This window comes from Trichosurus vulpecula, chromosome 4, assembly GCF_011100635.1.
Source record: "Trichosurus vulpecula isolate mTriVul1 chromosome 4, mTriVul1.pri, whole genome shotgun sequence".
In the NCBI taxonomy this organism is placed as follows: Eukaryota; Metazoa; Chordata; class Mammalia; order Diprotodontia; family Phalangeridae; genus Trichosurus; species Trichosurus vulpecula.
The window spans coordinates 82,066,120-82,082,744 of NC_050576.1; the positions used below are offsets into that span (position 1 = coordinate 82,066,120).

At 37.8% G+C, this 16,625-nt stretch overlaps 1 protein-coding gene across 1 annotated transcript in view; it reads left to right on the forward strand.

The window, feature by feature from the left end:
* The window catches only part of ODR4 (odr-4 GPCR localization factor homolog), a 59,854-nt gene that overhangs the window by 1,599 nt on the left and 41,630 nt on the right, over positions 1-16,625 (forward strand). Inside the window, 3 exon segments of the mRNA XM_036754989.1 lie at positions 9,745-9,893; positions 12,699-12,833; positions 14,286-14,381. Of these exon segments, the coding sequence (XP_036610884.1) occupies positions 9,795-9,893; positions 12,699-12,833; positions 14,286-14,381 (330 nt within the window). The 5' untranslated portion in view covers positions 9,745-9,794.

The following is a 16,625-nucleotide window of genomic DNA, read 5'->3' on the forward strand; positions in this document are numbered from 1 at the left end:
TGTCTATAAAAATTTCCCCTGCACCTCTTTATAGTTGCAGGTTCCCCAAGAACTGTTACCCACTGTGAAGCGTATTAAATTTTTGCCTCCTTGACTTAAAAAATGCTTGGGTCTGTGAATTCATTGCAGGTGGCCTCACCCTGGGAACTGTGGTTTGGGATCCTGGAATCCCTGGGTTTTCCCCCCACAACATGGCCTTTGTTTCTTTGATTGGATCAGGAGTCATTGACTTGTATGTTGTGGTGCTAGGGATTAACTTTCCCATACCCTAACAGATTTTTCACTGTTCTTTGAGTGCTTCCCAGCACAGAGGTAATCAAGTGCCCCAGGGCCCTGAGACAGGTATATAAATCCAAGCTTGGTGTTTGACTTTTGGGGCTCTCGCTCATTGGAAGAGTGTCGGTGTGGAGATTCTGGGTACCCTTTAAGGAGCTTCCCCCCACCTTTGAAGAAAACCAGATGTTTGGTTTGGGGCACACTCATGGAAGGAGTGTTGAGACTCTGGGCAAGCTGTAACTGCCCCCTGGCTTTGTAACCCAGATAGATGTTGGTGGTTCTCTGGTAACGATGAATTGTGATTTCAATCAGACAAGGTCTGTCTGTGGATGTTTGTAGCTTGTTAGTATTTGCTCTGAAGTTCAGGGGGCTGATCTTTTCCCCCAGAAATGAGTGAATGATAATATGTATGTTTAATTAAACTGAGATTGTTAACCCATTAAAGTTGTTTTCCTTAGTAAAGCAGATGAAAGAACCTGTGCTGGCAGCTCTTGTTGCTGGTCTTGTTGGGTCTTACACCCCCTCAACAACTGCTAGCCAAATTGTTGTTACAGATTACATCCATCATCGGTGTACTTACGCCTTGTATGTCACCTACTTTCCTTGTGATCTCTCACTTTAGAGTTGTGAACTCCTTGAGGTTAGGAAAACCATTTTTGCCTTTCTTTTTATCCTCAGAACTTATCCCAGTGCTTGGTACAGATGTAGTAAGTGCTTAATGAATATTTATTGACTGGCTGAAATGCCTCATAGAGATGCTTAACAAAGTGTTATATGAAGGGAAAGGTCATTTCTGGCTTGCGGCAGGAGGTAATACCCTTCAGTTTATCCTAAGTTTTTGTTTTTTTGTACATTCTTGTTTACATGTTGTCTCTCTAAATAGATTGTGAACTCCTTGGGGCAGGGACTGTCTTTTGCTTTTCTTTGTATCCCCTTCACTTAGCACAGCACCTGGCACATGATTGTTGTCCTTTGTTTTGGAAGAGGAGCAAAATGACATCACTACAGTAGAGTCAGGTTTCAGTGTGTCTGACTGTGACTGATCAGACCAATACAAATTCGGAATGTTCTACAACAGGTTGGGTACAAATAGTCCATGTGAACATTTGGAGTGAATTCTCTAAATTTGTGCATCTTACATTTCTTTTGAGCTTTTTCAATTTTGCTTTGCTCATGGAGCACAGCACTTTCTCTGATGTGGGCATGCCATACTGAGTGGTCCTGTGCCAGTGTCTCCCATTCACACAATCAATTCCAAAGTTCTTAAGAGAGACTTTGAGAGTGCTCTTATATCACTTCTTCTGACCACCCCGTGAACACTTAGCCTGTTTGAGTTCTCCATAAAATATTGGTAAGCATGTGTTTGGCATTTGAACAAGGCCAGCCCATCCAAGTTGCACTCTCTGAAGTAGAATTTGAATGCTTGACAGTTTAGTTCCAGCAGGGACCTCAGTATCTGGTACCTTATCTTCCAGGTGATCAGAATCTTCCTAAGACAATTCAAATGGAAGCTATTCAGTTTCCTGGCATGGTGCTGGTAGACTGTCCAGGTTTCACAGGTGTACGACAATGAGGTCAGCACAATGGCTCTGTAGACCTTCAGTTTGGTAGTCAGTCTAATACCTCTTAGGAGCTTAATAAATTCTTGTTGACTTGTTGGCAGAATGAATGAATGGTGACATTTGAATTGGGTTTTAAAGAAAATATAGGAATTCTACAGGAACTGGAGAAAAAATATTCAAGGAATAAACAGCCTGAGCAAAGGTAAGGAAACAACAGAGAATGGGGGTACTTGATATTATAACACCTTCCTCCCTTGCTCTGGGATCCAGTAACACTTATTTCTTTGCTGATCCTTGCACGTAGGTCAGTCTGTGGGGCAGGGATTGTCTTTTGCTATCTCTGACCTTAACATTTTCACTTACTGTTCCCCATGCTTCAAATTTTAAGGCCCAGCTAAAATCCTACCCTTCTCTAAGAATCTGTTCTTGATTACTCCTAATGCTAGTGCCTTACTTCTGATTATCTCCAATTTATCCTCTTCTGTGTTTTTTGTACAGTTGCCTCATGTTTCCCTAGTTAGACTGTCAACTCCTTGAGGAGGGACTGTTTTTTGCATATCCTTGTATTCCCTGCACTTAGCACTTAGCTTTAATAAATGCTTGTTGACTTGTTATTTGGAAACAGGTAGACCAGTGTTGTTGTAGCATAGATTGCTTTGAAGAGCATGAGGTAATGCTAGAAAGAGTGATGACAGATGGTGGAAAACCTAAAGAACTTAAATTTTAATTAATAGGTACTAGGGATCCATTGAAGATTTTTGAGCAAATGGACTTTTTTCAAAAGAATTTTGATCAGATATGTGTATAAGAATAATTCTGGCTACAGTAGAAAAATGGATTGGAGGGAAAGGAATGGAATCAGTAGGATTTAATTACTGATTGGATTTGAGAGTGATGAGATAAGAAAGAGTCAAAGATAATGCTAAATTTTTCAACTTGATAGGCTGAGTGGATAGACAAAAGTCGTGGACATCAGTAACCTTCAGTGAAGAGGTTCGTAAAGGACATGATAGCCTCAAAAGAGAGCCTAATTTCTGTTAAATTGAGGAGTGGAAGGAGTGTTGGTTGAATAACTTGAGGATGTATTGAAGTTTGAGCATAGACTGAGAATTTCAAAGGACATAGTAGTCAAATGGTTTTAGAGGATGGGGGGAGATGACCTTGAGTAGGCCTTGTGGAATTAGAATAGAGAGGAAGATATGCTGATAGAGGCAAAATATTTGAACCTCAAGTTTACTTTTGCTCCCTTAGCTGGCACTATTGGGCTTCTGCATTGGAAAGCCAGGAGGGATTTATATGATCTAGTCAATTCCATGTCCTTTTGCTATTTTAAAAGTAATTATTAAACTTAGTATTAAAGAAAGCCAATACATTTTGACTGTTCTATAAGCCCACCTCAACCATACACAAAGATGGTCATACCCTTGATTGTGCCACCACCCACAAATGTTCCACTTCTATGTTCATAAACTCTGAAATCTCCTTATCTGATCACAATCTATTGCCATTCAACTTCTGCTTGCAACTCCAAACCCTGTACTGGCCACACTGTGCTCCTTATTGTATCTTGACCACTTGGTGAACCAGTTCAGCTCTACACCATTGTCTCTGGAGTCCCTTCCCCATTATCATCTTGTAGATTTTGCCCTGCCAAACCTCAGCCTTGGGTCACTTCCACTGTCTGTTGCCTTTATTCCACTGCTGAATAAAACCACAAAACTGAGCTGACTGGGTCCATTACAAATTTGTTACATAACTTCAACTAGACCCTCTATGCTGCAAGGCAGTCCTTTTATACCTCACTAATTAAATCAGTTTTCCACTCAACATAACATGATCTTCCAAACCTTTTCATCCTTCCTCAAATCTCTTCTGGCTCCTTCTCCTCCTCCCTTCATCCCCTCAGCTGACAAGCTGGCCTCATATTACTGAACAATTGAGGCCATTTTCTGAGAGCTCTCTCTTCCCTTTTCCACATCACATATCACCCAGGTGCCTTCTCCCACTATCTCCTCCTTCACCTCTGTCTCACATATTATGGAGTTGGTCCTTCTTGCTAACACGAGCCCCTCTACCTGCACAAGTGATCCCATTCCATCCTGTTTGCTCCAGAAGATTTCTCTCTATCATCCCCAGTCTCTCACTTATCTTCAGTTGCCCGGCCTGTTAATTGCTTCCTTACTGCCAATAGATATATTTTCTCTACTCAGCTAGATGGTGCAGTGGATAGAGTAGTGGACATGAAGTCAGGAACATCTGAGTGCAAATTCAGCTGTGTGACCCTGGGCAAGTTACTTTAACTTTATTTGACTCAGTTTTCTCAACTGTAAAATGGGGATAATAATAGCACCTACTTACCAGGATTATTGTCAGGATGAAATGAGATAATATTTGTAAAGTGCTTAGCATAGTGCTTGGCATATAGTAAAAGTTTAATATGTTTATTTCCCTTCCTTCCTATCTTACTTCCTTCTTTCCCTCCCTTTTTCCTTTCTTCTCTTCACAATACTCTCACTTGATCCATCCATCTGTGCTAGCTATAATACTATATTTTCTGCCTCTGATGACTAAATTCCTTGAGAAAGGCATCCATAAAAGGTGCTTCCATGTCATTTCTTTTTGTTCTCTTCTTAACTCTACCATCTGGCTTCTGACCTGATTATTCAACTGAAATGTCTCTAACTAACCAAAGTTAGAACGATCTTTAAAATTGCCAAATCAAATGGCCTTTTCTTGATCTCATCCTTCTTAACTTCTCTCTAGCCTTGGATGCTGTTGATTACCCTCTTCTTGATATTCTCTCAAGGTTTTTGTGACACCACCCTCTCCTGGTTCTCTTCCTGCCTATCAGACTGCTCCTCAGTCTCATTTGCTAGATCCTCATGCAAGTCATGCCAGCTAACTTTGGGTGTCCCACAGGGCTCTGTCTGGAGCCTTTTTTTCCTTCTCCTTTTAATACTCTTTCAGTTGGTGATCTCACCACCTTCCATGGAATCAATTATCATCTCTATTCAGATGATTCTCAAATATACAAATCTGGGCCTAACCTCTCTACTGTCCTCCAGTCTCACATCCCTAACTGCCTATTGGTATCTTGAACTGGATGTTCAACTAAACATGTACAAAACTGAATTCATTATCTTTTCCCCCAAACCTCCCCTTGCAAACTTCTCTGTTGCTGTCACAGGCACCACTGCTCTCCCTGTCACTTAGGCTTACAATGAGGTGTAATCCTCTCTCCCTCTTACACTGTGCTCCTCTCCCCACAATATCCAATATTTTGTCTGTTGATTTTGCCTTTGAAACATCTCTTGCATATGTCTACTCCTCTCCCCTAACTCTGCCACCATCCTGGTACAAGCCCTCATCACCTCATACCTGTAATATTGCAATAGCCATCGGGTTGGTCTTCCTGTCACAAGTCTCTCCTCCATTCAGTGACTGAAGTGATTTTCCTAAAGTGCAGGTTCACTCATGTTACCCCCACGTACAATAAACTCCAGCGGCTCCCTGTCATCTCCAGGATCAAATACAAAATCCTTTTATTCAAAACCCTTCATAACCTTGTCTTTCCCATCCTCACCCCCACCATATACTCTTCGATCCAATGACATGGCCTCCTTGTTATTCTAGGGAACACGAGACTCCCATCTCTCAGCTCCAGGCATTTTCACTGGCTGTCTGCCATGCCTGGAATGTTCTCCCTCTTCATTTCCACCCCTAACTTCCTGCAAGTCCCAGTTAAAATCCCACTTTGAACAGAAAGTCTTTCCCAATTCCCCTTAATTCTAGTGCTTTCTCTCTGTTCCACTTCATCCTATATGTAGCATATTTGTATGTTGTTTCCCCAGTAGACTGTGAGCTCCTTGAGAGCAGGGACTGTCTTTACCTTTCTTTGTATTTCCAGTTCTTAGCATGGTGCCTGGAACGTAATAGGTATTCAATAAATGTATATTGACTGACTAACATTACGTTCTATGGTATTATAGAAGCATTTTAAAATTACAAACTGATTTGCTTCATTTCTTAGATTTTGAAATAGGTCAGCAGTTCTCAAATGGTTTGTGTGCCCCTTGGGGATTCTGAGACCTTTTCCAGGGTCTGCAAAGTCAAAACTACTTTCATATTCATACTCAGATATTATTTACCCATTAAAATACTACTCTTTTTTTCCAGCTACATTTCTCTTTGAGGCAGAATTTTCTTCATATACTTCAACCAAAATAAGATATTGTAACAGTTTGAATGCAGAAACTGATAGGGTCTTCAATTAAGTCAGTTTTCAGAGATTTGCCAAAAATATGTTAAACAATGCCACTTCATAAAAATGTTATTTTTGTTAACATGTAAAATAGGCTTATTGTTATTTTAAAATGTTAATACATATTTAAAAACTTACCAGTTTTAATCTCTAATTTGGTAAATATCAGTTGATATTACCCATGTAAACAAAAACTCAGTAATTTTTAAGAATGTAAAGGAGTCGAGATCAGAAAGTTATCGGTTTTAAAAACCTCTGAAATAGAAGAAAGAATGACAGATCTTAATAGATGCTTGTGGATTGATCCCTTTATCTAGTTCTGTTTTTTCTCTTGAACTTCTATCCCATATCATCTACCTGGACCTTTCAAACTGTCTATTTTTCAGGCCTGAATGATCTTAAGGCCATTGAGGTGGCACAGACGGAGCTCTGTGTCTGGAGTCGGGAAGACCTGAGTTCACATATAGCCTAAGACATTTCCTAGTGGTATGACCTTGGGGAAGTCACTTAACCACTGTTTGCCTCAATTTCCTCATCTGTAAAATGTGGATAATAAAAGCACCTACCTCCCAGGGTTGTGAAGGTCAAAGGAGATATTTGTAAAACTCTTAGCATAGTGCCTGGCACATAGTAAGTGCTATATAATTGTTAGCTATTATTATCATTAGCCTTGATCTTACTGTTACCCATCTTGCCATTTATCCTTCCATATTCATGAACTCTCAGATCATAATCTTTTATCAGTCCAATCAGTCTTTCCCTATGCCTTGAGCCTTAACCCCTGTTCTTCCCCTTCACTGTGACCTCCAGTCTTTCTACCCCACAGCTCTTTCCCAGGCCATCACCCCTGTACTGCCTGCACTCTCCTCCCTCATCTTGACTCAGGAGTGAACAATATCATTTCCACACTATCTTTTACTCTTGTGTCTCTTACTCCTTTATTCCATTTCCGATTTTGCTTTTTAAATTCCACTGTCTCCTAACAACCTCTGCCTTGGCCCCTGTTCTTATGTTGCTGAATGGTACTGGAGAAGGTCATGAAACTATGCTAACTGGGACCACTACAAATTCAGGCAGTGATTTGATCAGATCTGTGCTTTAAAATGAAAATCACTGTGGCACTTGAGTGGAGGATGGTGTATCAACAGTCTGGCTAGCAGCTGCTGTGGGGGTGTAAAACCAACAACAACCAGCTGACAGAACACTGCAAGCCCAGGTCCTTTTCATTTGCTTTACTAAGAAAAGCAACGTTAAGGGGTTAACAATCTTAGTTTAATTCAGCATACAAATATCATTTACTTAGTTCAGGGGAAAAAACCGGCACCCTGAATTACAGACCAAATACAATTCGTAGTTATCAACATCTGGGTGTTCAGCCCGGGAGCTCATCACCATGGCGGGCCCAGAGTCACAGGCCACAGTGGCGCAGAGCTCCCGGAGAGAACGCCAACCTCTGCACTTATATATCCTGTCCGACCTCACCCAAGCTGGGCATGGAAAAGATCCCCACCCCCAATATCATATCAGATACAAATCAATGACTCCCAATTGTCTCAGTGCTGAGAAATACAAAAACATCCCACTTTATCTGCCCCATTCAGACAAAGGCCAGAATCATTAAAGGTCAACAGCAAAAAGTCCCACCTTAATTACTATTACAGATGGTTTGGAGAGGTGAGAGAGACTTGAGATTGGGAGACCAATTAACAGGCCATTATAGCAGGCTTAGCAAGAGTGAGCGAGTGCCTGAACTAGTTTGGTAGTCACTAGTATGGTTAATCACTCAACAAGCATTTATTAAATTTGACTATGTGCTAGATACTTTGCTAAGCCTGGGGATACATAGAAAGTTTCCTGCCTTTAAGGAGTTTATATTCTAATGGAAGAGACAACATGCAAAAAGTTATACTTACAATGTGATCGCAATAAAAGCTGTTCACACAATATGACTGCATTTAGGAGTTGGACTGGATAATAAAGATTCATGAAGTAATCTTCAAAGAAAGTAAGTTTGCTAAAAGATGGTGGGAAAGAGATGATCTGGAAGTAGGAGTGATCCTACTGTTCCTCAGGATCCTGTGCTTTGGAGGCCATAAGAGAGTGGTGTTAGAGAGGGGGTCAGGGATGCAATGTCTTGAGAGAAACAGGTTTCTGTTAGTTTAAGAAGACAGGGAATAGATACAAAATAAAAGGGAGTTAACTAATAGAGTATGGGTAGGGGCTCCCAAGGGTTTAGTAGAATGAGAAGTAAAAGGAAGATACGGCCGCACATCATGGATGGAGTTAGATAGTGCCAGTTGTATACCAGGCACTGTGCTAAGCATTTTATAATATTATCTCATTTGATCTTCACAGCAACCTGGGAGGTAGGTGTTATTATTATTCTTATTTTACAGTTGAGGAAACTGAGGGAAACCAATGTTAAACGACTTCCCTTTCGTCCCATAGCTATATGTATCTGAGGTCAGATTTGAACTTGGGTCTTCCTGAGTCCAGGCCCAGTGCTGTATCTGGAGTGTTATGTTTACTTCAGGGCACCATGGTTTAAGAAGGATATTGATAAGGGAAGAAAGAATAAAGTTTATAACTTTTGATGACTTAAACTTTCATTCGTTAAGCATTTTCATTATCTTCTATGTGCCACTCAGTCCAACTAAGCTAGCCTTCTTAGTAGTATTCCTTATGTGCAACATTACCTCCTTAAATGCATTCCCTCCTTCCCTTTGCCTCTTAGAATTTTAAGTTTCCTTCAGATCTCAGCTCAGACACCACCTCCTCCTACATCATACTTTTGCTGATCTCACCCAGTTGCTAATCTCTCCAGCCTCCCCCGCCCTATTGCCTTGTATTATGTACTTTTTTTTTGAGCTTCCAAATATATAGATTTATTAAGCAATGCATGCCAGTTGGCATAAGTCAGGACCAGGTCTCCTCAGCTTGGCACTGGACCCCAAATGTGAGGGGAGACAGATTTTTACACATTAAAAGAAAGCAATTAGCAGGATCTAAACCAGGATAGGTAGTCTGATTTCTAATTAGGGGAAAGATTAGGGGCTTTCCAAGTTGGGAGGGGGAGATTAAACAAGCGCAATTCCCTGAAAACAGAAAAAGAGGTATCCTACTTCCCAAAGTGTCTATTAAATCAAAGTTTCAAAATTTGAAATAGTAACTGATTGACCTATACGGGACCAATTTTCATATAAGACATATAAGTCTCTTGAGATGTATAATTGTGAGAAAGCTCCTTACACCAGTCTTTGGATCTGTCTGGGTTTCTGGTCAGCACAACCTAGATCTTTAGTTAAGGGTCTCTAAGCAGCAGGTAGAGGTGGTCCAGCTACCTAGCCACAAAGGGCTAGGTTCAATTTGAATGTACTTACAATGTGTGCATATAAACTGCTTGAGTTCAGTAACAGTGTTTAATAACCTAGTGATAATTGTTTGCAGGGTACTATGCTAGGTGCTGGAACCATAAAAGCAAAAATGAAACAGGCCCTGATCTCAAGGAGTTTGTAGTCTTTTGGGGACATTACTTCTCCCTGAAATAATAGGCCAATTTTTTTTAATACTAGTGTTCCTCCATGTTTTTATTTTATTTGTTACTCTATGATAATTTGTATTTGTTCTGTCTTCTCTTATTTATAGAACTTTTTAAAGATCTGAGACATTGAAGGTGTAGTGGTACTCTTTGAACAATGGGAAGAAGCTACATAGTAGAAGAAGCTGTTGGACAATACCTTTTAAACTTCAACAACCAAGAAAAGGCATTTGTCTCTGGTCTTTTGATAGGACAGGTATGTATCTTTTAGGTATGTTTATTTTAGTCTCAAATTCATTAATATAACTTAGCTTTTGGGGTTAAAAGTGTAGTGTAACATGTTGAACACCCAGGGTCTTAATTAGAGCTTACTTTAGGCAAAATCATGCCTTTGCATTCCCTTTACTGTATTATCTTTTCCTCATCCTTCGACTTATACGTTCATTCCCTCTCTTCTTACTCCTGTTTTAAAGAGCGTTTCTATTTAAGCAGAAAAAGCAGTTTTGTAGATGTTCTTTTATCATGTTTATTTATATTTTTCTACCTTGTTTTTTGCATTTACTGACCTTATCTTCACTTTCATTCTCTCCTATTTATTTTTTTCCTTGCTTCTTGACCTCTAAAATTTTTTTTCTCTCTTTGTGGACAAATTTTTTTATTATACTTGAATGTGATGGAAAGAGCACTGGACTTGGGAGCCAGGATACACCTAGCTCTGAATTTCAGCTATGATATTGACTACCTTGGTCGTTCTGGGAAAGTCATTTGTCTTCTCTGAGCCTCAGTTTCTCTGTAAAATGGAGATAATACTACTTAAACTGCCTGCTTTGTAGAACTACTACAAAGAGAGTGCTTTAAAACATCAAAGAATTATAGAAATATGAACTATTTATCCTCCTTCCATTTTTTTCACCAGAGATTGGGATGGGATTAGGAAGCAGGGAAAGAGACATAGGGGATGACATCCAGTTTCATGTGGGTCTCATAGGGAAAACAGAAAAAAAATAGGTTGAACTTAGACATTTTATTAATTTAGAAGATAATCCTTTTCCAATGCTTCCTTTCTACACAAAACACCTTTCTTTTCCAAAACACCTTTCTACACACTTTAAAATATTTTTGTTAGTTTTAACTCAATTTTACTGTTTCCCCAAAGCATTTCTTATATTGCTGACCCTTCCCTTTGAAGAACCTTGGATCTATAATATATTAAAAGTTAGAAATAATAGTAAAGCTACAAATTTTTAAAACAGACAGAAGTTTTTGGTCCACATTTTTCCATATTTATTTGTTATCTAGATGAATCAAAATAAGGATTGTAGAAGAGGATGTCAGTTACAGTGCCTTATATATATTTATTGAATTTATTCTGTGTGTACTCTAGTGATCAACTCACTGTATATTTGATTTTTTTTTCAATATTTAAAACTCTATTCTTTGAAGTTCAGGACTATGTTGTTTATTTTTAGCCTTTTTTTAAAGATATATTTTGTTCAGAATTTCCCTTTTTTCTCTTGCAAATCTTGGCAATGGCCAAGGGTCTAGATAGCTGTATACTCTGTTTCTCTCTCATGACTCTGGGCTTGTCTTCATATTACTGCTTTCTCCTTTAAGTATTTTGCTTGCTTCCAAAACTTGTCACTATTACACCCTTCTTTGTTGAAATTACCTGTCCTTGACTTAGGGTCAGGATCTTTTTTTTTTCCCCCCAAAATGATAAGTAGTCATTCTGTACTAATGAGAAAAGGCTTCTCAACCAAGACTTTATTCTCCCATACCTCCTGGCCCAAGAATTTGAACAATTTAGCGGTTAAAAACCATTGATTTAGCCAATTCTTGGTTATTGAAGGTTTAAATAATACCAACACTAAATTTGTGATTAAGACAGTTCAAATTTAAATCTAAGTAAGAGGTTTGTTGAGGTGGGTCAAGATTTTGTCTATTCTGAAATTTTTGGATTAAATAAGTTTAAATTATCGATGCAATTTTCAGCTGTCACTAAACACCATTGTTATTTGATTGTAATGCCACCCCCACCATCATCATCATCATGATGTATTATTTAGGATTTTATAGGCTAAGTCCCTCAAAAAATATATTTGCGGTTATGAAAAGAAAGTATAACAAGTAGGAAAGCTATGTCAAAAACTTTAACAGTTACAGTTACCCAAAAGTGGAATAGTGTGCCTTGGGATGTGGTAGATTTCCCCTCATTAGACTCTTGCTGTAAGGCTGGATGATAACACAAGCAGGAAGGGGCATTTTGGTCAAGCATGGGTTGAACTATACAGCTTCTGAGCCCCTTCTGAATTCAGTAGCAGAAAACCTTGTAGACTGAAGCTTTTTAGAATTCTTTTTTTATATTATGAACTGACAAACATGGAAAAGAACAGAAAAAATATTTTAAAAGTTCTTTAGAAAACATATATTTGGCACAGTACTTGCAATACTACCCTGCTTTTGTGTTACTTTCTGAACTTTCTGCTCTTTTCCTTGTGCTGCTCACTTCACTCTATGTTGGTTTATAGAATCATGATCATTAGGTCATGTGTTTAGAAATGGCCATCGTACAAAACCTCCTGGGTTTCATCCTTTTTGTCATTTATTGTTCATTAATTTTCCATTACATTCATATAATTTGTTCAGCCTTTCCTTAGTTAATGAGTGGTTTTTTTTTTCTTTGCTGTAATCAAAAGTGTTATGAGGCTGAGGCATTAAAAAATATCATTGTATATGGTAACTAAGTTGAAAAATTAGAAATTTGTTTCACTGCAAGTTTAATGACTAAATGAATGAATTAACACATTCGTTCTATTTTCTTTATATATACCATATCTGTATTTTTAATTAGATGTCACTTAACAGTTTGTATTTTATTTTTGTTATATTTTTATTGTAAACTTAAATGATCAACCAACACAAACATTTCAACAGACAAAAAAAAAGGAAAGAGGATTGTATGTAAAACTGTCAACCTCTATTATGTAGTTTGTTTTAGAAAAGTATGCATTAAATTTAACAAGATAGAAACAGAATTACCATTTGTGTTTTATTTTTTAAGTGTTCTTCACAAAGGGATTATGTAGTTCTTGCCACTAGAACACCACCCAGAGAAGAGCAGAATGAAGACATAAGATCTTCTCAATCACAGCTGGATGACCTAGATGAAGAATGGATTACAGTACATGCCAATCAGGTTGTACTATTTTATAATATACATAAATATTGCATATTTATGTACGTATCACCCATTGCTTATATTACATATATGTAGTTATAGAATACATATCAATGCAAAATTAAGCAAGTATTTTATTTTGTTTAATGGCATAAAACTGGAATTTTACAATATTGGTTCTCAACTTTCAAAAACTGTCAGCACATGTAATTAATAATGGTGTTTTTTATTCCGATTTATTCATGTATATCTTAGCTATTGTGGGTTATTTCTATCAACTTTAATCTTAGTTCAGCTTCTTTCTTTCCCCCACGAGCTCTCTATTTTTAAAATATTTTCTTTCCCCAGCTGTAGTGTGCTTAGTCTGTGCAAAGTCACCCTAACCATGGACAAATAATTTATCATCTAATGACTAGCTTATTAGTGAAGAGTCTCTTGGCTGTTTCTTGGAAAGTAGATATAGTTTTTGCTAGAATGCTACTTGAAGCCTTTCCATTAAAGTAGACCCTTCCAGAGCTGCCATTTCATTGACATAGTCTTCTTGAATCCAGGGTCATCTGTATGCAATGATGAGAAACAGGAGGAGGATTTTGTGGAGAAAATAGAAATGTGAGCATAAGAAAAATCTAGTTAGGATGGTAAATCTGCTCAATAAAAGTTGTATAATGTAGTCCAAATCCAAATGTAATATTTAGATTATATTTGCAAAAGGCACATGTGTTAGTATGGATTAAAGTTTGTATTTAGCATTGCTAGCAAAACTTGGAAGTAAAATAAATGCTAAAAGTACATTGAAATTTAATATGGAAAACTCAAGAGGATTTTCCAAATGTACTGTAAAATTCACCCATTTTTTCTAACCTAAATGAGAAAATTAGTCCATTTTGCTACTAGTTTGTAACTAACATTGTTTTGGAAGTTCAAAAAATCTTGAGTTTATTTTGAAGTTTTGTTTATTTTGAACTTAACCATTAACAGATCAAAGCATTTCAATAAACAAAGATCTTTCTTTTGTTCGAGAGCAAATTATCCTTAGGTTTTTATGGAGGCCATATAGTTGTTGATTTTTAATTGGATAAAGGAGAAAATACCAGGACTTAACTACAATATTTTTCATTACATTATTTCTTACTGTAAAGCAGAATTTGTTGTATATACTTACTTTAGTTTCAAAATATTTCATTCTAAGGTGAGTTCAATTATAAGGGATCCCATGGCATGGATACCACAGACAGTGTATTCCTAAATACTTAGAGAGCAGTGAACTCAGTTGCTTTAGCATACTTGGCTAATCTAAATTTGTTGATACTAACATCAGTTTTCCAAAGCGCTTTGGACAATGCTTTATAGTAGGTGCTCAATAAATCCTTGTTTAATGGATGGAAGAGTGAATGAATATATATCAAATAAGAGGGAAAACTGATTACAGACCAAACATGCATTAATATTCTAATTAATTTTTTTACTTAGGTATCTAGAATGCTACCAGGAGGCTTATTAGTTCTTGGAATATTTATTATTACTGCTCCAGATCTTGGGAAAGATGTTCAGAATGCCCTACGCAGGGTAGGTACCAGCATATGAACAATTTTCAATGTGGTTTGGGTATTTATTGTTTTAATTAAATACAGTATCATGTAAAGGTTACTGAATGTATTTGAATAATGTTCACAAAATTTTATGGGCTTGGATTATAATTAAATACTTACGCTTTCAAATCTAGTTGCAGGTTGTGATAAAAATCTGTGATGAAAAGAAACTGAAGCTCAAAGTTCTGAGCATGATCATTTGTTAGCAAGGCTAGTGAGATTCCCAAAGCCCCTCAGTGGCCAGGGCTGCATTAGATCAGACACAGCAGTCTTTTGTACAGTTGGTAAAGGTGCGGGGTGGGCTTACCTTTGGCATAATCAGGCTGATGTGCTTGCAAAAGGTTGTTTCCACATTCCATCATAAGGGGAAAACACAAAGTTAGTCAACATCCTCTGGAAAGTCTAGAAAGTCCTATGTCAGTGACCATGTGCACCAGAGTGGTGCCGGGGTAGGCTAATGGTGAGGCAGAACATTTAATGACCGTGTCAGCGTAGTGAGTCCGTGCTGTAGCCCAGAGAAATGGAGAAGTTAAACTGTCATAAAGAAGTCAAATAATATTATAGACTCTAATGTTAAATAGTCAAATTGTCTTTTAAACCAAACTAATTCCTAAGTACCAATTCCAGTGATTAGATACTATTCTCAATCAATAAATAATGCAGAATAAAGTAGGGTATCAGTTTTCAGCTTCACAAGGTCATACATTTAAGTACTTGCCTACTATGCGCAGAGTTCTCTGTTGGACTGTATGGGAATGCAAAACTAAAATGAAATCATCCCTACTTTTAGGGAGCTTATACTCTACTGTGGTGGTCAGCCTATATGCAGTTAAGTAAAGAAAACATATATGAGGAAGGAGAGACCACCAATACTTGAGAGGTGAGGGAAGCTATTACTGAGGTTGTGACACACCCATGCTGAGCCTTGAAATAAAGCGAGGGTGAAAAATACAGGAGACATTCTAGGCGTGAGAGAAATGCCTGAGAAGGACCCTTATTTGGGAAGTGGTAAGCTGAGGTTGGAGGACAGCTTTGAAATCAATTTGGCTAGAACTGAGAGTAAATGAAGTAGAGGAACATAAAATAGGGATGGAAAGGAAGGTTCATCTCAATTTGTAGAGGGCCTTCAACCCCAAGTTAAGGAATTTCCCCTTTGAATTACCAACTGTCATCTAGCAGCATGTGCTAGACTTTCCAGAACACTGATTCCTAGGGATTGCTGGAAATATTAGATAGCCAGGTATGGGAATTGAGTCAACCTCACTGACACCTTCATGTAGCTTGGTTCTGCGTCTAGCTCAGTTCCCTTTCTATTCAGTTATGGGTCTAGTCCAATTTTCTGTTTTGTGAGAAAACTTTATTCAATTTTGGGAGTTGTGAGAAACCTTTATTACATTGTTTTAACCTAACCCCATGTGGCTGGGAAGCTGGAATTGGGAACCTCTACCTATTGCTTAGAGACCCTTAAATAAGGATCTAGGTTATGTTAACCAGAAACTCAGATCCAAATATTGGGGCAAGGAGTTTTCTCATTTATAATTATATATCAAGCAACCCATATGTCTTATCTGAAAACTGGCCCCATACTGGTCAATCAGTTACTGTTTCCTTGTTCCTTTGATTGAAAACAGGCACTTAGAAGGGAGTAGAACACCACTTTTTCTGATTTCAGGAATTGCACCTGTTTGCTTACCCCCTAATTCAGAAAGCCCCTAATCTTTCCTCCAGTTAGAAATTAGATGACCTAATCTTGTATCCTGGTTTATATTCTGTTAATTGTTTTCTTTCAATGCATAAACTGTTTCCCTCTGTCAGGGTCCAGTGTCAAGCTGAGGAGGCCTGGTCCTGATTCGTTATGCATTGGGCGTGTATTGCTTAATAAATCGATATGCATAGAAGCTCGAAACTTTGTTTTCTTGGTCATTTTAATCAGTTGATGTGTCACTCAGGTGACATAGAGTTAGATACTTTTCCCTTTTGCATCAACAGTTGTATGACTCTTTAACTATAACCTATATCAAAAGTTTTGGGAATTTCATGAGTTTCAGTTATATAGTGGGATTCTAATGAAGTGCTTTTGAAAAAATTTGTTTCAAGTTGAAACTAACTTTTCATTTTATTTGTAATAACCTTTCTCTAATGTCTTTTCATTCAAATACTAGTTGTCTAAAATTTATGTTTAATCTGTTTTAGAAGAAAATAATGCAATTTAATTTGAATG